This window comes from Globicephala melas, chromosome 14, assembly GCF_963455315.2.
Source record: "Globicephala melas chromosome 14, mGloMel1.2, whole genome shotgun sequence".
Taxonomy (NCBI): domain Eukaryota; kingdom Metazoa; phylum Chordata; class Mammalia; order Artiodactyla; family Delphinidae; genus Globicephala; species Globicephala melas.
In genome coordinates, this window is record NC_083327.1 from 76,599,901 (window position 1) to 76,626,911 (window position 27,011).

The 27,011-nt window shown below is 35.4% G+C and overlaps 1 protein-coding gene across 6 annotated transcripts in view; it reads left to right on the forward strand.

Moving 5' to 3' along the window:
- Positions 1 to 27,011, forward strand: part of SCAF8 (SR-related CTD associated factor 8) — a 193,645-nt gene that overhangs the window by 59,332 nt on the left and 107,302 nt on the right. For 4 of the 6 annotated variants that reach the window (XR_009558804.2, XM_070043462.1, XM_030853102.3 and 1 more), the window contains 8 exons: positions 2,967 to 3,067; positions 5,560 to 5,673; positions 6,642 to 6,798; positions 8,664 to 8,797; positions 10,423 to 10,567; positions 12,313 to 12,381; positions 14,960 to 15,178; positions 16,410 to 17,877. Coding sequence is in view for 5 of the 6 variants with exons in the window: in XM_070043462.1 (XP_069899563.1) it covers positions 2,967 to 3,067; positions 5,560 to 5,673; positions 6,642 to 6,798; positions 8,664 to 8,797; positions 10,423 to 10,567; positions 12,313 to 12,381; positions 14,960 to 15,178; positions 16,410 to 17,863 (2,393 nt within the window). In the remaining variant the exon portion in view is untranslated. Of the gene's footprint in view, positions 1 to 2,966; positions 3,068 to 5,559; positions 5,674 to 6,641; positions 6,799 to 8,663; positions 8,798 to 10,422; positions 10,568 to 12,312; positions 12,382 to 14,959; positions 15,179 to 16,409; positions 21,091 to 27,011 lie in introns of those variants that run through there. The other 2 variants (XM_060283709.1, XM_060283710.1) reach the window with 1 other exon arrangement.

Below are 27,011 nucleotides of genomic sequence, written 5' to 3' on the forward strand. Positions count from 1 at the left end.
AGTTTTTTTTTTTTAATGCTAGTTAGAAAATATGACTTGATTAATGATTTATAAAGTGTCCTAGGCCTCGTGTCTGTTTCATGGACACCGTGACTTCTATGCACAGTGTCCTAACCAATTATGAACACTAGGTCTGTAGGAGTGATTATTATAGGAAGAATGCAAATTTTAAAGCTAATTATAAACTTACTGGATCAGTACTGAAGGAGAGATTTCTCTCGTAAAAACTTTCCCTCCTTTATATGTTAATCTATAATGTATGATTAGAACACATTTGGTAGTAGTGGGAGTTTGTTTTGGGAGAGTGCTGCAGGAGAGTTGACTTGGTAGGCATGTGAGGTCTAGGAAAATAATTTGTAATTAGTGCCAAATTCTGCCTAAACGATTCTTAGCGGGTTATGACTTTTAAGGTGAATCAACAGACTGCAGATGGATAAAGTACATAAAAGGAAGTAAATTGTCATTCTTCGCCAAGAGTGAAACACTGATCAGGTTATCTAATTTCTGAATGTATCCAAATAAACTCCTTCTGCCATGGAGATAGATGAATAACTGGTATAATTTATAATGCTGAAGCATCCTAGAAATCGAGGCTTAGGATTAAAGGCGACGCCATCTTACTGAATTCTAGCCATTTGAACAAGCCTTGGCTATCTTTCCAGAATCTTACCTGATTATGAGAGCCATTGTTAATTTAGTAATGTTGACATTCCTAACTCTGAAAGTTTCTATTTATCCCTTAGGGTGAGGGACAAAATTCAAACATTTTCGTGCTGTCTGATAAATAATGTCAGAAGTCTGATCGTAAAATCTCAACTGTGCCTCCTCCCATGATTGCTATTAGGACGTTCAGAATAACGATTTTTATGATGGGCTTTTACGTGGAGTCTCTCATTTAGTTCCTTACCTAACTTGTCATGTGTCGTTGCCACCGTTTACATAGTTATTGACCGTGGAATTTATTTTTTGTTGCTGTTTTATTTTCATGGGTAAAACACACAATTAAAAAGTTTAGAAAGGACATAAGAAAATACAGTGAGAAGTATATCTTGTCTTTTACCTCAAAACTCTACTGAGAAGCAATAACAATTTGATGTGGTCCCAACACATTTTAAACACATGTGGTAGTGTTTCTCTGCCCATTGCTTCTTAGAACATGAGTTTTCATGAATAGTCCAGGGGCTGTGAAACATCAACAAAGAGTAACATTCTAAGAATCAAGTGTCCCCTTCTCATGGGATGGAGGAGACTCATTACTTTCTGGGGGGGGAAATGGAGTTGTCCATGGGAAAAATTTGTAGAGAGACAATATCAAAAGAGTAGGGGAAACATGGAACAGATTTTGGGGAGATTAAGGCAGCTATAATATGTAGAACAGAGTAATGAAGAGGTGGGAACTGTTCAGTGAAAGAGGTCCAGAAATTTGCTAAGGGTTGGTGGTAGGTTGAATAGTGGTCACCCAGAGATGTCCATGTCCAAATCACTGGAGCTTGTAAATATGTTACCTTACATTTGTATATCTGATTAATAAGGATCTTGAGATGGGGAGATTAACTTGGATTATCCAGAAGGGCCCAGTGTAATCCAAGGGTCCTAATAAGAGGGAAACAAGAGGAGAGGGTCAGAGAGAAAAGGTGATGTGAATGTGGAAAGGAGAAAGAGATTGGTAAATGCTACACTGTTGGCTTTGAAGATGGAGGGTTGGGACCATGAGCTGAGGAGTGCAGATAGCTTGTAGAAGCTAGGAAAGGCAAAGAAACAAATTCTCTCCTAGGGCCTCCAGAAGGAATGCAGCCTTGTTGACTCATTTTAGACCCCCAGAGCTGTAAGAGAATACCTTTTTGTGTTTTAAGGTACTAAGTTTGTGGTGTTTTGTTACAGCAGCAAAAGAAAACTAATATGTTGCCCTTTGAGACTTTGGTTGAATATTAAGTTATTTATGCACAGGGTAAGACTGCATGAGGCAAAGAACAAAGAGCAGGGAAAGAGCAATTTCCAGGCATCTGTTAGCTGAACAGGTTCCTAAAGCTCACACAGGCCTGGAAGACGTTCAAGTTCTGACCAGCCAGAGTAGAGAGATGGAGACCTGATTGAAACCCACATTCAGTAGAATGTAATGTGAAACCCACATTGCAATGGTGACATCTTAGCTCTAGAGTAAAACCTGCTCTAGGCTGTGTTGTAGATGAAAGATAACCCAAAAGCTGGAAACTTCTTTTTTTTTTAATGACATTGACATAAATCCAAATATATTAAAACTCTGCAAATATATCAGCTGTAAATATTTTTAAAGTCAGTGTTTTCAGGAAAAGGAGATGTTCATGGAGACATGAACAGTGCAGCTCAAAGTAGGCAAGATGTCTCACGTGTAGCATTTATTTCTTAAAGGGAAGTGGCTTCCAGCCCATAAGTATCCCTAAGTCTTTCATGATAATGAGTTCTAAATTAGCCTTTTCCTTTTTGTATATATATATTTTTTGTGTATAATTATTCTTTCCTTAAGGATAAGATTTAACTGTTGATTTAGGAGAAACATCCATTTAATCATTCCAGTACAGAAAGATACTTAAAAGGTACACAGATAGTATTGCAATGAGAAGTGGTTTTGAAACTTTGTTGCACATTAGAATCACCTACAGAATTTTAAAACTCCCAGTTCCTGATCTGTCATACCCCATACCTTCCATCATCTTTTAGAGTGGGTTCCAGATATCCACAGGTGACTGATGTGTGCTGCCACGCTTGAGAACAGGTGATAATGCAAGAAGTTGACTTGGCATAGATGTGAATGGGTACCTGGTATTTTAGTTGATTTTAAACATAACATAAAAATGTCTGTTAACAAGTATTTAAAATATACTATCTGAAATTTTAATTTATTATTGTTACTAGTGTTTTTTCCTCAGCTACTTGAAAGAAGTAACTGTCTATGTGATTTGGGTTATTTGTCTCTTATATCTTGACAGTATGTAGTACTACTCTGTGGGTTGGCCAGGTAGACAAGAAGGCAACACAGCAAGATTTAACCAACCTCTTTGAAGAGTTTGGACAGATTGAATCCATTAATGTAAGTATCAGTTCTTAAATAATTTAAAGTTAAAAAAAAATAGGGAGTTTTCAGAGTCACTTTGGTTCCTAATTAGCCCAGCAATATCTGCCTTTAATCAAATTTTAAAAGGATTGTTCGACTCTAATCGTTTTTATGTTTACTCTGCTGTTGCTTATCTCTCTGCTTAATTAATTTTCCTTTTTTAAATGGAAGTCTAACAAAATATTCTTAGGAGTTTTATAGCAATGTAATAGCACTTGATTCCTAAAAACATCGAATGTTTGAGTTAGCAGGAACCGTATGTGTGATATTGTTTAATTTCTTTTTTAATGAAAGTGAAGAAACTGAGTTAGAATTGTAATCACCTGCACATGAGCACATAGGTAATGGTGGAGACACAACTGGACTTGAGGTCCCAGTCTTTTGCCAGGCACTTCCCACCCCTTCCCCTTCTCTTCCTCTCAGAGCAAACCTGAGGCAAGAAAACCTGTGTGGCCACAGCATAGCTCTATCACTCCTCAGCTTGATTCTTTCAGTGTACCCAGTCTCCACCTTTGAGTATTTTCTTCCTCCTGCAGGGCTATTGTTTTTCCTTGAGGCTAAAGATAATGGAATAGTCATTTGAGGAGTCTTGTTCCTTAACTCTCTGATTTTATTCACTGTTATTATACTTTTATGTCTATTGGACCTTTTTATCATTATTTACCAGGAAATTGGCTGGTTTTCCTTTCTAGTCTTAGATTCCTTATATTCTCAACATTCCTTATATGGCCAAACTTGACTTTTTGGTGTTAATAACAGCACTCTTTATTTAAATTGAATTTGACCATTTTGTATTTTACTTTCAACTATGTATGATCTCTTTGGAGCCTCACAAGAAGCTGGTTAAGTAATTCAAATCTTGTTATTTTACCAGTGAGGAATCTAAATGATTTGTCTAAGTTACACAGATAATAAATAGCTGATTGATTGGTTAATTAATAGGTAATTGGCTGAGTGTTTCAACTTAGGTATTTCAGATTCCTCTTTTTACACCATGAAAGTGTTGTAGGCTTCTCTTTTCGTCTTTTTAAATTTCACCTGTCAGAACATAAGTAATCTCTGAGTCTGTGATCATATAACCTCTGAAATTTTTTCTGATTTTCCGCTGCCTTTAAACTAGTGGTTCTCAGCTCTAGCTGCATATCAGAAACGGGTTGACATTTGAAAAAATAGGGATGCCCATTATCAGTACCTTTAGATTCTTATCAAAGTGCCATAATTACGCAGGTGATTTTGATGCAAAGCCAGGAATCACTGCTCCGAACAGATCCCGAATCCAAGTAGCATTTTGTATTTTCACGTTGCTTATGACGTTTGTAGTCTTTCTTATACCACAGTCATTTGGACATTAGTTTGCCTTGTCTCCCTCTTCTTCTGTATTACCTTTTAAGAGTGTAGTACTTAAAAGTAATAGGCACTAAGTTATTTTGTGAACTGAAGTGTACTGAATGGCTAGTGATAAAATCCAGGATTTGAAAAATTAATGGAAGATTTATAAACCTTTCACTTCGTTTTGGGGGAGTTTGAAGACTGAGAAAAGTCCATTAGATTTAGCATCTTGTAGGTCATTAGCTCGAAGAAAATATTTTCGGTGGGTTGGTAAGGGGTTGGATCTACATTGCAAGAGATGAATTGTATAAGGGGTTGGATAGACTTCTCTTTCGAGAAATTTGGTATTAAAGTGACAGCTGTTAGCAAGGCTGAGGGAAGCGTTACTTTGACAGCTAGAGCTTATTAGGTATTAAGTACTAACAAAGTGATGAATACCTTTTGAGTTCTTCATAAAGAAACTGAAATGCTCTGTGTATTTTTCTGAGTTAATACATTAAAGATAATTTTATGATCTGGTAGTTAATAGAGTAGTTAAATGCTTTGTAAATAAACCTCTTGAGATCCTTACACTGAGGCTATCTTCTTATTCATATTAAAATCTTTGTCCAGAAGTACTTGGACAAAGTTAAGTTTTATAAAATTGAAAAGCTTTAGTTTTATTATTTGTTGTAGATTTTGGACTTTATATTAAGGATAAGATACTTCCCCCAAACAAAATCCTTCTCACATTACTCAACATAACATTTGGCAAAATTTAAATGCTACTGTAAATAAATTGTATGCCTTCAAATATGTTGGCCGTACAGTATTGTTTTCCTTTTATCTGGTGGTATTATATACACGTCTATACATTGCTTTGTTTTAATAGCTCTTCATTGTGTGTTAAAACTTTAGTTGACACGTGATATTCAAGATTTCACATATATAATGGCTTAGAATGAGACCCAACTAGCTTCTGAATTTTTTTTTCAACTGATTGTGCTTGAATTTTACCAATAAACAGATAGCTGGAGGAAGAAAAGGGGAAACAATTCAGTATTAATAATCAATATTCTGTTCCATTAAAACTATAAAATGCCAGAAATGACTTGCCCTCCTCATAACACCCTTTCTAAAGAAAATAATTTTTTTAATAGATGATTCCTCCCAGGGGCTGTGCTTATGTCTGCATGGTTCATCGACAAGATGCATTTCGGGCTCTTCAGAAACTTAGTTCCGGGTCATATAAAATTGGGTCCAAGGTCATTAAGGTGAGATTGGGGGGCACGTGCTCTTATTTTATTGGATTGTTAGAATGTTTCCTGTATTTAATTCATCTTCTTCTTTAATGTTATAGGCAAACCTTGACAAATTTATTATTTTAGTATTGTTAAATTATAGAATTTGGCTATAGGTAAAACAATAACCAAAATTTTATTCAAGCAGTTCTTCAAAATCACACATGCACAGTATTCTTAGTCAACCCGGGCACCATTTTATGAGCAGAACTTTTTCATTTTTACAAGTTTGTCTTTCATTCACTCCTTCCCAATGCTTCCTAATCCTACCCCTTAATTATATTATTAATGTCTCCTTTTTAACATCTTGTCTTATACAACTCAGGCCCTTGTGAAGGGTTTATTTATGTATATTTGTTTCCTCTTAGTCTTTGAGTATTTATTGTGTATTTTTCCATTTTTACTTCTTATAACTAATTTACATTTTATTTCTGCTATTTGGAGTTAATTTATTCCATAGTTTTAGCAACTGAATTAAAAATTTTTAAATTACTTTCAAGGGAGTTAATATGCCCGTGTTTTCTCATTTTATGGCAGAGAGTTTATGTAAGCTAAAGTGTCACTGGTCTCTTGGAGTACCAAGATTTTGTTTAACTATTCTAATTATCGCTAATGTAGGTTGACATTTTTATGGTGAAAAGTAGATTTGGTTTATTTCTGGAAACGTGTTGTTTTAAGGCCATAGTAAGAAGTGGAAATAAATCCCATATTATAAACACCACCGCTATCTAATGCAGGTTTTATTTTACAAACAAAATCAGAAAATACATGGAAAAAATTTCATTGGCTACTGTTATTCCAGCAGTGATGCTTTGCCTGTCCAGCTGATTTTTAAAACTAATTTTATTCATATTTGCATTGTTAGCATATGATTTTGTATGTTTTACCTTGTTTTTACAGTAAACGTGAGCTTTCTTTTTTCCTCTCCTCATTCCTGATAGATTGCTTGGGCTTTAAACAAAGGTGTAAAAACAGAATACAAACAATTCTGGGATGTGGATCTTGGAGTAACATATATACCATGGGAAAAAGTTAAAGTGGATGACTTGGAAGGTTTTGCAGAAGGAGGCATGATTGATCAGGAAACTGTAAATACTGGTAAGAGCCCTGTGGGTAGTTTTATTGTTTAAAAATATGCTTGAGGGGTTGTAATTGATAAGAGTTTTACATGTTGGGGTGAATTGTGTTTATTTCCTGGATCTTCCCCATCCTGCAGAAGAGGGGAAAAAGTGAAACATCACCCTGTTCAATGTGTATACTTAATGGGATCTATTCCATAAATGTCAGAGTATATAGATAGTGTTCTAAAACTCTAAATGTAGCATTTTTATATATGTCTTTTAAAAAGTTTCAGTCTTTGAGAGCATTGTATGTATGGAGGCTTGTAAAGACTAAGTTTTTCAGTCACTTGAGTTTCAGTGAGAACCGGGGATTTAGGGAATTCCTTTAAAAAGCTTCCTAGACTATTTTGATTAGTATCTATGTTGAGGATGCCAGGAATAGAATCTCAGAGAGCTGTAGTTCAGATTCATGCTGCTTTTAGAAAGCTTATAACCAAGTGATAATCTGGCCCGTTCTTTTGAAAAATTTGTCTTTTTGTTTTAAAATTTTTCAGTTATAAATTCACAGAATAATGGATGCTTGGGAAAGAATTGAAATATGTTATACTTATTTCTTGATATCTTAGCTCTTCTACCAAAATTAGCTAATTTTCAGAATAGTATTTTTGTTCTCAGGCCAATGTACATATTTTCAAACACTTTTTCAGTTGTTTTCTTCTTGTCATTCTCTCTCGCTGTCTTTCTCTCTCCTTTTTGGATGGATGTTCCTCCAGAACATTTATTCATTCAAAAAATATTTCAGTTCCTACTGTGTGCCAGGCATAACTTTAGGAGCTGGGATTATAGCAGTGAGACAGACAAAAATCCTTCCTCTCTTGGAGTGCACATTGTAGTACAGGGGTTGACAACAGCCCATGGGCCAGATCTTACTGGCAGCCTGTTCAGTAAATAAAGTTTTATTGAAACACAGCCATGCTCAGTTGTGTTTACCTATTGTATATGACTTTTTAAAATTCAGCAACAGTTGAGTCATTGTAACAGAGAACACATGGCCCGCACCATCTAAAATACGTACAAATAGGAAGAGTTTGCCAACCCATGTTCTAGTGGGAAAAAAATGGATAATAAATAAGATAGATAAACTAGGTAGTATTTCAGTGTTGGTTAAGTTCTAAGAAGAAAAAACAGGGAAAGGGGATAGGCAGTATGGGTGTGGAGCTATTGGAGTTTTAAGTGGTTGAAGAGGGTCTAATGGAGAAGGTGGTATTCAGAGGTGTGAGACATGCAGCTATCTGGGTAAGAGTGTTTCATACAGAGAGAACAGCAAGCGCCAAGTCTGTTAGAAAGTCGTGAGACCAGTATGGCTTGAGCATAGTGAGGAGTGAGTAGTAGGAGATGAAGTCAGAGAGGTGCAGAGGGGCGAAGTCATGTGGTCTTACTAGTCATTCTCATGACTTTGAGCTTTAAGGGAGGCGAACCTGTGGAGGAACCTCTTTGTTCTATTTTTGCTTTTTTTTGTATTTTCAGAAAGATCTTTCTGTACTGGGTTAGTACTTGTTGTTTCCCCTTATGCCTTATGACAAAATATAGAATAAGGTTGGTTTGTCTTAAATCAGACAGCCTTTGAGATACGTATCTGTTATATCCCTTTTAAGTGTTTTCTCTAGACTGAATATTTTAGTGTCTTTGATTTGTGCCTCATGTCATGCTGCTTTGAACTCCTTAGTACCCTAATCAGATTTATCTCAGCAGAACCAAATAGGTTGGCACCGACAGCTGTGGACACATCTTAAAGATGTGCCAAGGTAGATGAAGGACTATTTAGATGTGAAATAAATGTGTACATATAAAATGAAAAATTGCACCTATCCAGAGGAAATCAATTTCAAATATTTTGTTTAGAGTGGGAAAGTGTGAAAAGCTCAGAACCCGTTAAAGAGACGGTCCAGACAACTCAGAGCCCACCTCCAGTTGAAAAGGAGACAGTGGTCACAACCCAGGCAGAGGTTTTCCCTCCACCTGTTGCTATGTTACAGGTTAGTGCTGGGTGTTTTTTTATTGTTTAATGTGGTGTTTTACAGTTTTGTTTTTACTCACATCTTTACTTCATAAAACTTGGAAGAAATTGTCCAAAATATATTAATACTAAATATAAGCATTTTTGAAATTTTCCTTTTAGAAAAAGTGTAATTCATATTTAAATGTTTATTTATTGAACAAATATTTATTGATTGCCTGCTCTGTGACATTCACTGTTCTAGGCACCTGGAATAGGGATACATCAGTGGGAAAAAAAAACAAACACAAATCCCTTCCCTTACGGAGAGTTTGTTCTCAATAGGGGAGACAGAAAATATAAAATTAATAAGTTTATAAGATACTGTGGAGGGGAGAAGGTAGTACAAGGGTCATCAAGAGTGCCTAGGTAGGTGTTTAAAATTTTAAATAAAATGGTGAGGTAGACTTAATTGAGAACAAGACATTTGAGCCACAACTTAAAGTTGCTGAGGCAATTAGTCACGTGGCTATCTGAAGCAAGCGTTAGAGGCAGAGGGAACAACCAGTGCAAAGGCCTGCAGCCAGGAGCATGCTTCGTGTGTTCCTGGAATAACAAGCGGACAAGAATAAAGTGAGTGAGAGGCAACTTAGTGTAAGTGAGACCTCTAGGGGGACTTTGGTTTTCACTCTGAGATGGGGAGCCATTAGAGGACTTTGAAGAAAGGAGTGGCTCAGTCTGGCTTAGAGTTTTAAAGGATTACACTGGCAACTATTTTGAGAATAGAATAGTGGGCATTGATAAAAGCAAAGAGACCAGTTAAAAGTTGCAGCAATCCAGGTGAGAGATGATGGTGGCTCAGACTGGACTGATGGCAGTGAAGGCAACGAGAAGTCGTCAGATCCTAGGTGTATTGTCATGGTGTGGCCAGTGCGCGGGGTTAGATTTGAGTTGTGAGGAAGAGCAGAGGCAAGGTTTTTGGTCTGAGAAATTGGAAAGATGGAGTTACCATTATCTGAGAATGAAAAAGACTGTGGAAGTGTGGTTTGGGAAGGACAGTTGGGAGTTCAGTTTTATGCGTGTGAAGTTTGAAGTGTCTTACTACACAGCAAAGTTGAGATGTTGAATAGACCATTGATACAGTGTGAACTTTAGGAGAGGGGTACAGCCATGCCATAATACAGATAAATATTTGGGAATTGTTGTACCTAGGATGAGTAAAAGAATTTATGATTAAGAGTAGAAAACAAATTAATGAGAAATTCAGCCATTTTAAAGCTGTTAGTGACATGCTTCCTAATGGTGATTAGATCGCATAATATAGCTAGGTATTATAAACGTGGTAGGAGATGGCAGTGTAAAATTGAGCATGCTATTCACTGTTGAAGTAGGTGCCCACATCTTTACATCACTCGAATGTAAGGTAGATTTCACAATCTCTACACATACTGTTTGTTGAAAAATACTGTCTTGCTTTTACCTCAAGTAAGTTCACTTATAAGAATACAAAAAGGAAGAAAAAAAAAACCAAAACAACTTAATATAATGATATTTGTTACTTTCCTATAAAAGAAACAGAAATAATTTATCTTTGGTTGTCCTAAGATGTAATCGTTGCAGATGGATAAAATGATACATGGACTTTTTATTTTCTATCCACAAAAGATTCCAGTAGCTCCAGCAGTGCCTACAGTTAGTTTAGTCCCACCAGCATTTCCTGTGTCAATGCCAGTTCCTCCTCCTGGATTCAGTCCAATTCCTCCACCGCCTTTTCTCCGCGCAAGTTTTAACCCTTCACAACCACCTCCTGGTAAGAAATTTTCATCTTATCGTTTCAACTCTATTTAGAATATCATTTAAAATGTTCTTTTTCCAGGTTTAAACGCTGTAGAGCAGTGATTCTCAAACCATAGCTTACATGCGAATCACTTGGAGGGCGTGTTAAAGCACAGGTTGCTGGCCCAGCCTCCTTTTGAGTCAGTGGAACTGAGGTGGGGCAGGACAGTTGCATTGCGAACAAGTTCCCAGCTGATGCGTATTGTTGCTGGACCACACTTTAAGAAGCACTGACAGAAAAGAAATGGAATCCTTTAAAATCATTGAAATGCCTTAAGATGATTTAAAATTCATGTTGAAGTTTTTATATAAAAGTTCTCTATAGTTATCACCCATTCATCAGAAAGTATGCATTAAATTATACAGATTAGTCCTCCTAAAAATCATTAGATTTCCATTTTGACATTAGAAATTATAGTATATCTTAAAATGCTAATTGAATTCATAATACTTTTTTTGACCTAATAAATTATAGATAAACAAGTTCCTTGAAGCGTTTCTAGGTAAAAACTATAGGTTACTTAACATTTATCAATTAAATATAAATAATTGCTTACATAGGTTAGAGATAGAGCTTTTCGTATTAGATCGTGGAAGGCTTAGACAAATAAAGGAGAGAGATAATACAAGGGATCAAACGATATATGTTGTTTTTCAGAACTATTTTTTTTGAACTTCATGAATTATTTGTGTACTATAGAAAAGAAGTACTGAATTGACTTCTGTAATTTAAGTTCTTAGTCATTGAATAGAGTTCCTAAAAACTGTCAACAAGGCCAAAAAGTAAATTCATTGTCTGAAAACGGTTGTAATTTGTCATGTAATGTAAATTTTTTAAATTACAGTTTAATACATAATTTGAAATTGATGCAGATTTTAATAAGAACTTTATCTTTTAATATTTTAAATATTGGAAAACTACTCATCAGATATCTTCAATCACAAATCTGTATTTGTGATTGAAAATTAAAATTTTTTCTCAGAAGGTATTTTTAAATGATTTTTTCAAAAACCATACCACATGGATTTTATAGAGTCTTTATCTAACATTCATTTGTTGAAAACCACATATCTTTTTTTCCCGTTATTCTTAGCCACTATTTTCTATTGGAATTTAATGGTAGCTCTATATTTTAAAAATGCAGGGAAGCAGGTTTATAGTTTGATCATATGATATTTAAAATCATAAAACAGCCAATATTAAATTTATTTTATTTATTCCTTATTTTTTATTAAGATTTGTTTCAGTGCTCAAAATAAAATGTAACATCCAAGGTTAATAAAAGTATTCTGATATAGTGGGTAAACAGCATATACATCAGAGAAGTACAATAGCACATTTTACAGATGACATTATTGCATATGTTATCAGCCGCTTGAAATACAATGTTTAACTTCCCGTACAGTCACCATGCTAACATATAAACAGGTTGCCTAGCTTGACTTAATCGTTGATTTTACAGCAGCATAGAGCATGCCAAGTAAATAAGTAGTATATGCTCATGATGGGGCTCTCTGTGCTTTACTTAGCTTACGGAGGATCAAATAAGGTAGTGTATATAAAAGTAATTTTTTAAATGGAAAATATATTCATAAATATGAGGTAGTAATGACTGTTTTAAGAATGTAGGATTTCATTTATAGCTGTTGGAATGTTTGATTTAAAAGAAAGTAACACTTTTTGTTATTTTATTTTTGGTCTTTTTTTTTTCCATGTAGGTTTCATGCCACCTCCAGTTCCACCACCTGTTGTACCACCACCTACTATTCCACCAGTAGTACCAACATGTGAGTTTTCTACTTTAAGAATTTTCTTTCTTTATGATAGTGATAATGTGTTGGTTCTCATTTTTGTGAATTATTGTTAATTTTTTTATCATGGAAGTTTTCAGACAAATGCATTTTTTGGGTTAAATGATTTCTAACAAATTAACAGTATCATATGACAGTTCAGATTTGCTCTGTTGTATCAAATTTGTGTTTTTTGTTTTATGTATAAAATGTCTTAATCTAGAGCAGCCCCACCCACACCCCCCTTTTTAAAAATGCTTCATGTCTTTGACTTGTTGAAAAGCAGTTCACTTCTGTATGCAAGATCCCAAATAATGGGTTTGGTTTTTTTGCTTCTTTGTGGTATCTTCCTTGAATCTCCTGCAAATAGAAAGTTTTTAGCACCATAGGCTTGTTTAGAATATGCTTCAACTTTTTTGATAAGAATACTTAACAAGTGGGGTGCTGTGGACTTGATATTATATCACATCAGGAGCCTGTGCAGTGCCTTCATGTCCCACTTTTTTTTTTTTTGCGGTACGCAGGCCTCTCACTGTTGTGGCCTCTCCCATTGCGGAGCACAGGTTGCAGACGCGCAGGCCCAGCGGCCATGGCTCACAGGCCCAGCCGCTCCGCGGCATGTGGGGTCTTCCCGGACCAGGGCACGAACCTGTGTCCCCTGCATCGGCAGGCAGACTCTCAACCACTGCGCCACCAGGGAAGCCCGTCCCACTTTTAATGATGTCATAATGGATCAGAGCATTCAGATAGTGGGACCTGGTCATTTAAAAAAGTTGCCCTTCAAATTTTCATCAGATGGTTTCATCTTTTGATTATTATTGCTGAATCTACTTTTCATTAGTTGCAAAGTGGTGACCTTCCGAATTTTGTAATTCCTTCCACATTTCTTAGCAGGGATTTTTTCTGTAAAGAAAAACTTTCTCTTATCAACTAGTAGTATTTAGTTACCTTGAAGTACAGTTGTACAGGAGAAGCTAAATTCTTGCCTGTAAGTGCAGTTTTTCAGAGTAATGAGTTCTATGGATATTACCTGTGATATCCAGTGACTGAAGGTGGGGGAGGATTTCTCTTATTTCTCCTTCTCCACTCCCTTCCCTCTACTTTTTTCTCCTTCACTTTTAGTAGTGTTTATGGATTAATGCATTTTTACTTCCAAGTGGTTGCATTCACCTTTCTTTTTGAAGTTCAGTTTGTTCATTTTTGGACAGTAAGAGCCTTTCATGTTACTTCTCTATTCTTTTGAGATGACTGCATCAGTTTTTGAGAGCTTTTTGGCCTAATACTAGACCAAAGGACTTTATTGTAAAGAGAGTGTATATGATACAATTTTACGTTTTGGTGTTATAACCCACTTTTCTTACATTTTTAAACTCTTTTCTCTCCTTCAGTGTTTAGACAACATTAGAATCCTTTTTGTGTTACTGTTGGTTAATTAGGAAGAATTGTTTATTCTTTCTGAAAATTAGAAAAGTGTTCAGAAGCCGTTTCTGAATTCACCATTCACAGAGACTCACCTTACTTAGAGCCTCCCTCCCAGTTGTTTCTCCTTACACTGTTCATTTTGGAAAACCGAGGGTCAATTAAAGGAGAAGGAGAAACACCACTGTGTGCCAGCTGCTCCCCTAATTGTTCACACTGTCTTATCTAATTCTCATAATTCCCATACATGATCCCGGTTGATTTTTATCCCAATTTTACAGCTCTGTTCTGTGCTAACAGTTTGTCTAGGTAGTCCAGAGTTAAATGTGAGGATAACAGTTTCTAAAATCCCAAAGTACATGATTTAGTAGTGTTGTGAAATAAATTTGACTAGAAATTCTGTGTGTGATTTTTATACTCCTCTAGCTTAGTTTTTTAACATACAGGTGACATATACAGAAGAGTTTTTCTACCTGTTCTTTATGCCTTTTTTATATCTTTATAAAAAGGAAATGGTTTTACCTTTTTATGTGTAGTTCTCACCTGATGAGTTTCCTGCCTCATTTGACAAATGGTAGTGAATGTAAAGACCCTCGTACTTACAGATTCAACGGGATTGGGCAGATTTTCACTCTCATATTTGTTGGTTTTCGTCAATCATTTCTCTATATTTAGATATTCCCATACTGGCATCCTTGAAAAATTATGATTTTTTTTTAATTGCTGGGATTTTGTTCTTAAGTATGGATCCTTATTTTACTAAACATTTCTCTTGAAAATATTTCTAAAAATTGTTGTTTTTCCCTATTTTTAAAAAATGAAGCTTTCTAAATATAATTTAGCTTCTTCAGGATGACTCATTTGTCACTTTGAGCATCAGTTATTATATAATGTGCTAGGTGATACAGAGATGCCATTAAGTGAAACACTCAAGCTGCCAGAAGTTAGTTTTCATTATAAACGAAATAAAGGGACCAGAAGAGAATTCACATATGTCATGTTAACTGAGCAGTCTTACCAAATAATTGGGGAAAGAGGATAGGAAGTCATTTAAAACTTTGGCAAGACCAGTGTTGGTCATACTTAATATTTTTACCTAGCACATGAATTGATTAGCTAATTAAATCTGAAATATATATTCTCCTTCTTTAAACAGCTTTAGTGCAGCCGCCATTATCTATGACTCCAGAAACTGTGAAAGATGTTGGATTTGGTAGCCTTGTTTTGCCAGGTGGTTCTGTTGCCAGCAGTCTTGCTACTTCCACTCTGCCAGCTGGAAGTGTTTTTAATCCTCCAACTAAACAAGCAGAGCCTGAAGAAAAAGTACCTCATCTTATAGACCACCAGATTTCTTCTGGTGAAAACACCAGATCAGGTAAAAAGAAAAAAGAAATCCCCAGAGATACATAGCTAAATCATAATCACTACTTCTCTATATTGGTGTTTAATTCTTAGGTGCCATGAATGTGTAAAACATTTATCTCCTAAAATTCCTGTTAAAAACAAATTTGGCATTCTCTTCAGGATAGTATAGATTTTGACACCTTTCCATTAAGACTCCTTCTCCTCCTGTTTTTGGCCTATTGGAACTGTTTTAATGTGTTATCAAAATAGGATTGCACAAAATATGTATACTTACAGAAAGATTAAAACAAACAAGTATTAGTTATAAGTAACTACTACCAGATATCCAGCTAGGTCTAGAAGATAAATATAGTTTTGAAAGCAGCGAGTCCTTTTTTTTTTTTTTTTTTTCCTTCCTGCAACCGTAAAGCAGTTTATTTACTTGCATGATGTCACACACAGGCTTTAAGTAGCAGAGCCAGGAATTAAACTCTCTTTTTTAGATTTTTTAAACCTGCAAGCTCAGTGTTCTTTTGGCTACACTATACATCTTTTTTTTTTTTTTTCTTTGACATCTTGGAGTATAATTGCTTTACAATGGTGTGTTAGTTTGTGCTTTATAACAAAGTGAATCAGCTATACGTATACATATATCCCCATATCTCCTCCCTCTTGCGTCTCCCTCCCACACTCCCTGTCCCACCCCTCTAGGTGGTCACAAAGCACCGAGCTGATCTCCCTGGGCTATGTGGCTGCTTCCCACTAGCTATCTGTTTTACATTCGGTAGTGTATGTCCATGCCACTCTCTCCCTTCGTCCCAGCTAACCCTTCCCCCTCCCGGTGTCCTCAAGTCCTTTCTCTACGTCTGTGTCTTTATTCCTGTCCTGCCCCTGGATCTTCAGGACCAAAGTCCTTCTTTTATGGCACCACTGTTAGTATATTAAGAATTGTTTGTACTTTAGAAAGACTTTTGTTAAAGGTGGAGAATCAGTATAAAACCTGATATTTTTATTTAACTTAAAAAGATTCATGTAAAGATTTTAGGTAGCAGCCCCACTTATGTTTTAATATTAAATTTCACTACGTATGGTATTAACTTTAGCTTTAATTTTTTAATATCTAGTGTACCTGTGGATTCTTGGGGGGACACAAGTAGCTGATTAAACTAACTGCTGGAAATTATAGCATTAATAATTATAAACATAGTTTCCTTTTCACACCAGAATGATTGTTTGTGTTATTTTTCTTCTTTCCATTTTAGTGATTCCAAATGATGTTTCAGGTGGCTCTGCAATTTTAGGAGGACAGCCGCCAAATGTGACGAACAATTCTGGAATTCTGGGAGTCCAAAGACCAAATGTATCAAGTAATAATGAAATTCTTGGAGTCCGGCCATCTAATGTTTCCAATAGTTCTGGGATTATTGGAGCCCAGCCACCAAATATTCTAAATAACTCTGGAATTTTGGGAATACAGCCACCAAGTGTGTCAAGTAGTTCTGGACTTCTGGGCATGCTACCCCCAAATATACCTAACAATTCTGGACTTATGGGAGTACAGCCACCCAGTGTTCCAAATACTTCTGGACTTTTGGGAACACAGCCACCAGCTGGGCCTCAAAATTTACCCCCTTTAAATCTTTCTAATCAAAGGATGCCTGCAATGCCAATGTTAGACATTCGTCCAGGACTAATACCACAGACACCTGGACCAAGATTCCCTTTAATGCAGCCTGGAATTCCACCTCAGCGGGGACTCCCTCCCCCAGCGGTGCTTGATTCAGCTCTTCATCCACCACCCCGTGGTCCTTTTGCTCCAGGAGATATTTTTAGTCCACCTGAAAGACCTTTTCTAGTTCCTGGAAGACAAAGTGTAGACAACGTTGCTAATCCAGAAAAAAGGATACCACTTGGGAATGATAACATTCAACAGGAAGGAGATAGAGATTACCGGTTTCCTCCCATAGAAACCAGGGAAACCATTAGTAGACCTCCCCCGGTGGATGTTAGGGATGTGGTTGGACGGCCTGTAGATCCAAGAGAAGGTCCTGGAAGGCCTCCATTAGACGGTAGAGATCACTTTGGACGACCTCCTGTAGATATTAGAGAGAATCTTGTGAGGCCAGGCATAGATCATCTTGGTCGAAGAGACCACTTTGGCTTTACTCAAGAGAAGCCCTGGGGGCATAGAGATTTTGACGAGAGAGAGCATCGGGTTCTGCCTGTCTATGGTGGTCCAAAAGGCTTACATGAAGAAAGAGGTAGATTTCGGTCTGGAAACTATCGGTTTGATCCTAGAAGTGGTCCTTGGAACAGAGGATTTGGACAAGAAGTTCACAGAGATTTTGATGACCGCAGAAGACCCTGGGAGAGGCAAAGGGATAGGGATGACAGAGATTTTGATTTCTGCAGAGAAATTAATGGAAGTCGTTTTGGACGAGATAGAATTCAAAACACCTGGGTCCCCCCTCCTCATGCTCGGGTTTTTGATTTTTTTGAAGGGGCCACTTCTCAGCGAAAAGGTGATAATGTGCCTCAGGTTAATGGTGAAAATACCGAGAGACATGCTCAGCCACCACCTTTACCAGCGCAGAGTGATCCTGAACTTTATGAAAAACTGACATCTTCAAGTGAAATAAACAAGGAGAAGAGTGACACAGTTGCTGATATAGAGAGTGAACCAGTGGTAGAAAGCACAGAAACTGAGGGGACATAATCATCACTCAGTAGGTAAAAGATACATTTTGTAAAGTTGTCATCTCTCTGTAATAGATTAATGGCTGACTGGACCATAGTTGTTCACTTTTGTCTGCCAGAATTAAGTTAATCTGATGTTCATGTTCACCTTTCTCTTAAAATAATTGTACAACTGACTTGTATAGACATTGTTCTTAATATGAACATGGTAGGTAAACATTTTTTTATTTTTCTGATAAAATATAAATGTTGCCCCAGATTCTTTTAACTTCAAGGAAATGAATAACAGCTTGTCAGAGACTTCCTATGGAAGAAAGAATTTTTTAGATACTACCATTAGGTTGGATATGGTAATAGATATATTTCAAAATAGCAAACGGTGGTATATCTTATCCATATCTTTAGGCTGCTGCAGAATTTTAAGGTAATAGACAAAGCTGTGATATTTTATGCAAAGACTGGCTCTAGATATTTGAGGAGCACAATACAGAGATTTTAAAAAGTGATTTTGTAAAATCTACACTATGGTCTCTGTTTCTCCAAAGTAAGTGTTTGTGATTTGTTCCTCATACTGCAGTGAGTAAAAAAGAAAAAAGAAAAAAAGAAAACAACATAAATATTAAAGTACGTTTCAATGTTGGGTGAATTTTGTTTTTAGATGCCAATAAAACTTATTTGTTTGATAACAGTGTTCTAGGAATTGTATTTTTTTAACCTACAGATTCTTAAAACCATGGATCATTAGCAGCATGTGCTTAGTTGTTGCAGAATTTTTCTATTAACTCGTAATAACAACAACAAAGAACCATGTGGTTGAAAAAAGCGTGTACTTTGGTATAAAAATCATGCAGTCTCATTAGTATGTGTGTAATATCTGTGTATATTTATTGCATAAGTCATACGTAGAGTTTTCTTTCTCTGTACGTCTATTTTCATGCACATACAGAGAAAAATAGGAAGTTGGTAGTTTAGATAATAAAATACTCTTTAAAACTGGATAGAAAATAAGAGCAATTTGGCTAATTGACATTGCTCATAGTTACAGCTCTTAGCCTTTATGATGGTAAAATAAGAAATACTGTAAAGAAATACATTGGCAGTTTGGCCGTTCTCTTTTAATACAGTTAAGCATGAAGCCAGATTTAGCATCAAGCTGAATTCCACGTAAATGCTTGCATTGCTTTGTTTCACACTATTTGCTATTCTGCATAGATAGTGCTTATACTGAAGTACTTACTGGTCACTTGCCTAAAGTGAATTTCTCAGTTGCACAAAATGTAGAGTAGTGTTGGTGGATTTTAAAACATTAACTTGTATACCAGAAACAATGTGTCCGTCATGTGTTTTGTAGGCTCTGCATAATGCTGTTCAGATTAGCCTCCAAGGTAAACGGAGTAGCAGAAAAGTTGGGGATAAGTTTCCTGTTTTATTTATTATTATTATGTTTTTGCTTTTGCTTTTCATTTACTTGCTGTTTGTTTCTCCTTTGGGTTTTACATATATACACATATATATAAAACCATTGGTGTTTTTCCGTTTCTAATGATGGCTTTCATTTGGTCCCATGAACAGTTGCTTTGTCTCCTATTCCAGTAATTCCTCATTGGTTCTATTTACCTAAAATTCTTAAGTTACATTTGTCAAGCCCCCCCACCCCACCCCACCCCAGAAGAAATGATGGAGTACGCCAGCCATTGAACGTTGGGTGGTGTTCGCTTCCCTCTGATGATCTATAGATCTTTAAGGATTCTCGCCAAAAATAAAGTCTTTTCTTCTTGTAGGTTCTGAAATAGAAATAGTACGTTACTTATTTTGTTTTTTTGGAAAAGTGGATGAGAGGGGGAGTTTGGTGTTTATTTCTAGGGTAATTGAATTCAGTCCAATAATTTCGAGTTGGTTTCAGATCATTTCCTTGGGGTAATGGGAAAAACTGTGACATTGGTACAAAGTTTTAATATTCTGGAAAGATTTAGCCTTGTCCTTAGGGAAATTACATTAACTGAGATTTCTCTCAAACTACTTTAGTTACATTTATCATTATCAAAATTAAGTGACATTCACTTGGATTAAGTAGCAATAAAAAAGAAAGTGAGACTTTTCAGTGACTTTTGATCCCAAGTTTTTTTTATCACCCTTGGACCTTCAGGTGCAAACTTGAAAATAAAATGTGTACAAGTATTGCACTTGTTTGATGATTCTGATGGTAGAAGTTACCTAATCAGTTGTCAGTACTGTCTCCTAGAAACCCATCTTGGAAATGTCTGACATGCTTAATTAAAACAGCTAAAAAATAATTATGTGTAGTTAGGCTCACTTTATCCTTGTATTGTGTAATGTTTGAGTGAAAGGATGTTATTCATCCTCATACTGAATTTCCAAAATTGATATTTACGTTCACTATTTTTTTTTTAAACGGTGGAGAGAAAAGTTAATTGTCTTACTTTGCTAAGTTTGACATAAGACCTATCACATTTTTGACGCTTTTGATCACAGTACTGCTGTCGCTAGAATGCTAGCAGTTAGAAATATGAAAGGAGTACCTAAATACTTTAATAAAACAGTTGAAGTGCTGCAGGCAGTAATTACATTAGACAGGAGGTCACATAGTGTTTTGATTTGTGATATTTTAGAGAGAGAGAATGATAGGACTTAGTGTGGTATTAGTAGATTGCAGCGTTAATAGACATTAATTTCTAAATTTTTTTTGTGTTTAAACATTTCATTAAACATTGGCTTCTGTTCTTAGCATGAATGCATATACTGTACTTTGATCATTTTATATTGTAGATGGAAACTTATTTTAAAGCAAGGTAGTCTTTATCTACAGCATATCATAGGTGGAATGTTCCTTTATTTTAATTTTATTTCAATGTGTAGGCTGTGCAGCATACTTAGAAAGCATTGGAAGATGGAATAGTATAAAATTATTTGTTTAAAACTCTGGAAATGACTTCATATATTTAATTAATACAATTTGTTTATTATTTAAACGATTACATTCTTACCAGAGCAGTTGCTTTTGTTCTGGTAATTTAGTTGCTTCACCAAACTTATTGGCCATTCTTCACAAATTTGGGGTTGTTTTGGGAATGGCACAGTTCGTTACATTTAAAAAGAAAGTTACCTCTTTTAATTTGAAAAAGTATTTTTTTATAAACACTAGTTCATCAGATCTAAGGTATCATTGATTGTAAGAAGCACCGTTCAGAAATTTTTAAATGCTTCCAATATGACATGCCAGCGATTTATAAGACACATTTGTAATTCAGAAATGTCAAAATGTAAAATGTGTCTTAGGATCAAAGAAATATGGTATTTCTTTGGTATATATATATATATATATATATATATATATATATATATACACTCCATATATATATATTCCCTTAGTAAGTGATTTAGAAAAATTCTGATTTATTTTTGTCATTGTATATATTTTAGATGGGCACAACATTTAATGAAAAAAATTTAACATTTGATTAAAAATAATTTTGTTGTACCTTATGTGCCTTCATCGTTATTATTGGGTGCTATATTAATAAGATGTTTTAAGGGCTTTTAACTCTTTCAAAGAAAAAAAGCATTAACATTTTACTCTTTAAATATTTTACATAAGAAGAGGAGAGCAAGTGTATATTCATTTTTAAGATAGGCAAAGTAAAATTATGTAAGAAATCATAAATATTAGTGTGGCAGAGAATTATAAATGTTTGCTTAATTGATGATGCTGTGATTTTATAGGAACCATCTTTTAAACTAACTTAAGTTGTAGGCTTTAAAAATTTTATTTTCTACTTCTGAAAAAAAAAGTCAGGTTGCTACACTTTTTAATGGGAGATTAAAAACAAGATACCTTGATCCAGCAAAACTTTCTAGAACTAGAATTTAAAATTAATGGCAGAAATTGTTTTCTTTGGGGGCATACTTTAAATGAGGGCATGTGTATTGAAAGCTATATGAAATACACTTTCTCTGTGGTTCTCAGCCAGGAAATGTGTGACAGAAGAATCACCTGTGGAGCTTTTTGAAAATATGGGGTGGGGATGGTCACCACAGACTTACTAATACAGAATCTCCTGGGGAGGTATTCATGTTCATACACCAACACACACACACACACCTTCCACATATCACCACTTTAGATATGTTAAAATATGCAAATATTTAATGTACCATACACTTGAGATTTTTTTACGTTTTTTTTTAAAATAGTGATACAAAATTATTTTTAGTGTTTCAATAAAGTGTACAGTTAATTGTGGTAATTGGTATTGGAGGGTGAATAAAAAGTAGAGAAGTCCATCACGGATGTTTTAAATTCAAGTGTTAATCTAAAAATGAATTATTATAGCAAGAAAGGGATGGAAGGATGACGCATATGAGATGGTTTTGTTGGAAGTATTTTTGACCCAGGTGAAACTTTGTTATTGGATACCTCAAAGAAAAATTTACTAGATGTATCATGTAATTAAATGCTTTGATTATAAAAAGGGTCCCTTTGGGACCAAAACTGCAAGCATTAAGCTTATCAGGGATTAGGAGTAATGTTACTAGTAGGACTACTTAGCTGTGGGTTGCACATCAAAGACTAATGCAAGTCAGTGGTTTATTTTGGCATGAGCTTTGCTCAGACATTTTTCTTCCCCTCTACTTAGATCTTCCCCCCCCCCCCCAGGGGTCTGTTCACCTCATATGTACTTAGAATTACTCTGCCTTGTTCTAGTCAAGATACAGAACAAATATTCTAAGTAATCTGTAAAATATGTGTAGTATATCAAGGGGTAGAATGGTGCTAATGGGCTAACTTTATATTGTATGAGCAATGTGAGGTGCTTTGGATAGTAGGCTGACCTGCAGTGAAGGAAGCTGAGGGCATGCTTATGCAGAGCCCAGTAGGCGGTAGAGAGTGCGCCTGGAACTTGTAACCTTGAGCCCTGAGTTTAGTGAGAATTAAGTGAGTTAGTTTAATGAGCGTATTAAGCTCGCACAGCAGCTTCAGAACGTAGCACTTGGTTGACCTGTGTTGTTTGTCCTCCCACCTCCCACCACTATCACTCAGCCTGTGGGTGGCTGTCACTGTTTTATCTTATTTTTCTGCCTTTCTCAGAATTCTCATCACAGCACCTCCCAGCCTCCTTTTTGACCTATCATTCCAGGAAGAGGCTATCAGTTGGATTTGTCTGGTGAAAGCAATTTGCTACTCCTTTGCGTAGTGATTTCTGAGGTCGTTTCCAGCATTTAAGTACCTTGAGTCAATGAAATAAGTTTTTTCTCTTCTGTAAAAGACCAGCTGAGGAAGCAGGAGGAACAGAGGGAAAGGCTAACAATATTGGAACACTTTTTAAGAGAGCATAGGTTTTATTGCCTTTGGGTGTTCAAAACTAACATTTCTAAATATATGTCTTCAGACTGCACCTTGAAGCATCATTTCTTAAAAGCTGGCCTGAAGCGCTGCTTTTTTTTTTTTTTAATTGATGATAATATTAGCTAATATTTAATAGGCATATACTGTGTGACAAGAACTGGGATGATTTTATTACCTGCATAATATAATTCTCATTGACAGTCCTGTGAGGTAGTTGTTGCTTTAATATCTCTTACTAAGAGAAACCTGAGTCACGGATTTAATATCCTAAGATCTCACCACTTGTAAATATTTGAGCAAAGATTGAAACCCAGGCCTGTCAGATTAAAAAATTAACATGTACCACTTAATAAAGTGCCAGGCACATGTGGCAGAGGTTCACCAACTATTAGTTCCTCTTCTCTTTAGAAAAGGCAAATAAATTTGTGCGGAAAAACGTAACATGCATACCAGACTTATCCTTATAGGGTAAGGGTGCAGTGCAACACTGAACTTATGTTTTCACTGGTACAGGTGTACTTGGGGCTGTCTTCTTTTCCAGTGTCTGAACATTCACTTCAGCTTCATTTTCTTAGATCCTACTTTCAGGATATGTTTTTTTTCTTAAAGTGATACCATAGCATAATATTGTTAACTTTCTAAATAACTTGCTACTTTGGAGGCAGGTTTGTGTTGCATTGATATTAAATAAGATTTCTTTTTGAAAACACCTTTTCCCACGAATTAAATAAAATTTCAAAACTTTTTTATTCTTTAAAATGTTTTAATACTTGTAAAGCAGAGCCAGTGGTAGCTTCCACATTTATACTTTTGTGGCTTTGGCAGCTCCTTTCTAAAATGTGGCGGTTATACACTGTATATTTAGCCATAATTTAGTACTCAGTTTTCTTGTGTATAAAACTCATATATTAGGAATATTCCGTGGCTTGAAATAAATGAAATATGTAAAGTTATCTTTACACATAGTAAGCATTCAATGTTAGTCGTTATTCACCACTTGAATTCAAGCAGTCTGGAGGTTAGCTGTTGTCTTTGGTAGTAGTGAATAATTTACAGTTATTTTACTTTATTACAATATATAACCTGATTCTAGGCTTTCTTCAAGTCACTAAACTTAGGTTCATATGAGGTTTAATCCACAGCATGTCATGGTGCTGGCCTTTGATCACCTTTTCCAAAGTCTTTGGACAGATGATTCTAAACATTGTGGCCATATTACTGCCTAATCCACACATCAGGGGAACATGCTTATCGTATTTGTGAGTTATACTTCTATTTCTACTAATCTTGCCAAAGTTAATTATTATTTGCTTATGTTATTATTACATGAAATAAAAAGTTCTTGCATTTGAACAGTCGCTTTTTAATGACATGAGTCTTGTGTTTATTGCTGAACTTGGGTCAGTTTACACATTAGTAAGAATATTAGTAAAATCAGAAGACTTGTATTAAATAAATAACCTTTGAAAGTGTAAAAGATAACTTGTTTAAGAATTGACCTTCTCTGGTTATTGAAACTACGTTGAGCCTTTTTACATAGGGTAGCATTTACCTTCTTAGAAGGTTCTGAAAAACAGCACACCACATAGCACTGTGGTCATACCCAGGGTAAAGATTTAGAGATTTCTAAGTAGTAATGCTATCAGGGCTTCATTTAGGACAGTGTTTTTTATAAAATTTATTTAATAATATTTGAATTAGTCCTCTTTTTATCATATTACTTTCTGAATTGTTAGCCAAATAGTGTCTGACCATATGTTAAAATACATTCTCATTACAGGGAGAGGGGTTTGAGAGTGGACAGAGAAAATTTTTAACCTCTGTGTCATTGACATTCTATATAATTTATCTTCAGAAATACACTGTTTGGTAGGATTCATTTTCCCTTCTTTACAAATAAGCAAACTCAAATCCATGGTCACACAGCCTTTGATTTGCATAGGTCTTTGAACCCTGGGTTTGCTGACTTAAAAGCTATGCCTTAGTTTAAAAAAATGCTCTTTTGGACAGGTAGATTCTAATTATAATATATGGTCTGTATAATTAATTTCATAGAGCTGCTGTAACAACATACCAAAAAGTGGGTGGCTTAGAACAACAGAAACTTAATTTCTCATAGTTCTAGAGGCTAGAAGTCTGAAATCAAGGTGTTGGCAGGGCCATTCTCTCTCTGAAGGCTCTAGAGGAGAATCCTTCCTTGCCTCTTCCCAACTTCTGGAAGTTCTCAGCAATCCTTGTTCTTGGCTTGTAGATATGTCACTTCAGTCTCTGCCTGTGTCATCACATGGCTGTTTTCCATCATGTGTCTTCACATCATCTTCCTTCTATGCTTGTCTGTATCTAAATTTTCTTCTTAAAAGCACACCAGTTTTATTGGATTAGGGGCACACCCTACTCCAGCATGACCTCATCTTGACTAATTATATTTATAATGATCCTGTTTCCAAATAAGGTCACATTCTGTGGTACTGGAAGTTGGGACTTAAACATATGTTTTTGGAGGACACATTTCATAACAACCTATGACTGGATTCTGTAACTATTTAAGATCTACGTAAATACACTTGGAACAGTTTAAAACACACAGGGGGGAAAGATAGTCACATTTTAGAGTGATGAAACCCATCTTTATAGAATTCCATTTGTAAATTACTTTGGGTGTTATAAACAAATTTACAACCTTCATACAAGTATTGCAAATTGTTAAATACGATAGCCACTGCCTAGCTTTTAACATGAATTTGTAATGCCCATACTTTTATGTTTTTTAGTAATAGTTCAACTAACAAATCGGCAAAGAAAATCCAAAAGTATTGGCATTATGTAGCAAAGAATCTATTTACTGAAAATTATTCTTGCACTTAAAAAAATTCATGCTGACTTTTAAAAGTGAAGGTTTTTTGGACTTCATTAAATACAGCTACACTGAACATATGCAATGTGTCTTTCCATTTCATTTCTATTGTTTCTTTTTTATAGTATACTAGCATTTGTTTTGTCTGCTCATTAAAATTTCCTGTTAAGCAAGTGATATAACTATCATTTTGCTGTTTTAGTGGTTTGTTAGAAATAGGTTTTTCATTTACCAAATAAATTAACAATTTGTTCACTATTTTTATTTATCTAGTAGCATAACCTTAATATATCTATTTTTTCATACCATTATCCAGCAAAATCTTTGAGTGAAAATTGGCTTTGTAGCTGACTGAATCCAAGTTGTATAAAAATATAGGTCTTTACTAAATAGGTGTTTTAACAAGGTCCCCTATAACTTTTGTAGAAATTTGGAGAATTCTCCTGATTTTCATTTGAAGAGCACCAAAGCACTTAGAACACTGCCTGACATGTAGTATACCTGGGTGTTCACTATTGTTATAATTGTCCAAAGTGGCTAATAGAGACTTTGGGGGCATGCAAATCACTGTTGTATATTAATTGTAAATAATTAAGGGATAATTTATGCAGATTTGAGTATTAACAACCTCACATCAGGGAGTAGGGAGAGGGGATGGGATGGAGTTATATGTTCTTGGAACTTTAAAGCTCTGAAGTGTTTTTTTCTACCTCTACAGCTTACTTCGTTATTCGAGCTGTATTTGTGTTTCTGGTCCTCAGTACCAGTCTTTAAACGGGAGTTTGATTTGTTAGGCTAGTGGCAAGCCTGCTGGCGTACCTGGCTTGCTGGTAATAAAGAGATGGCTGTGATCTAATTTCAGGAAGAACAATTAGACGGCTTCCTTCCTTTTGTTAATTGTCCAAATTATGTCCAGATAGTAACAATTTAATGGTGAAAACACAGTAT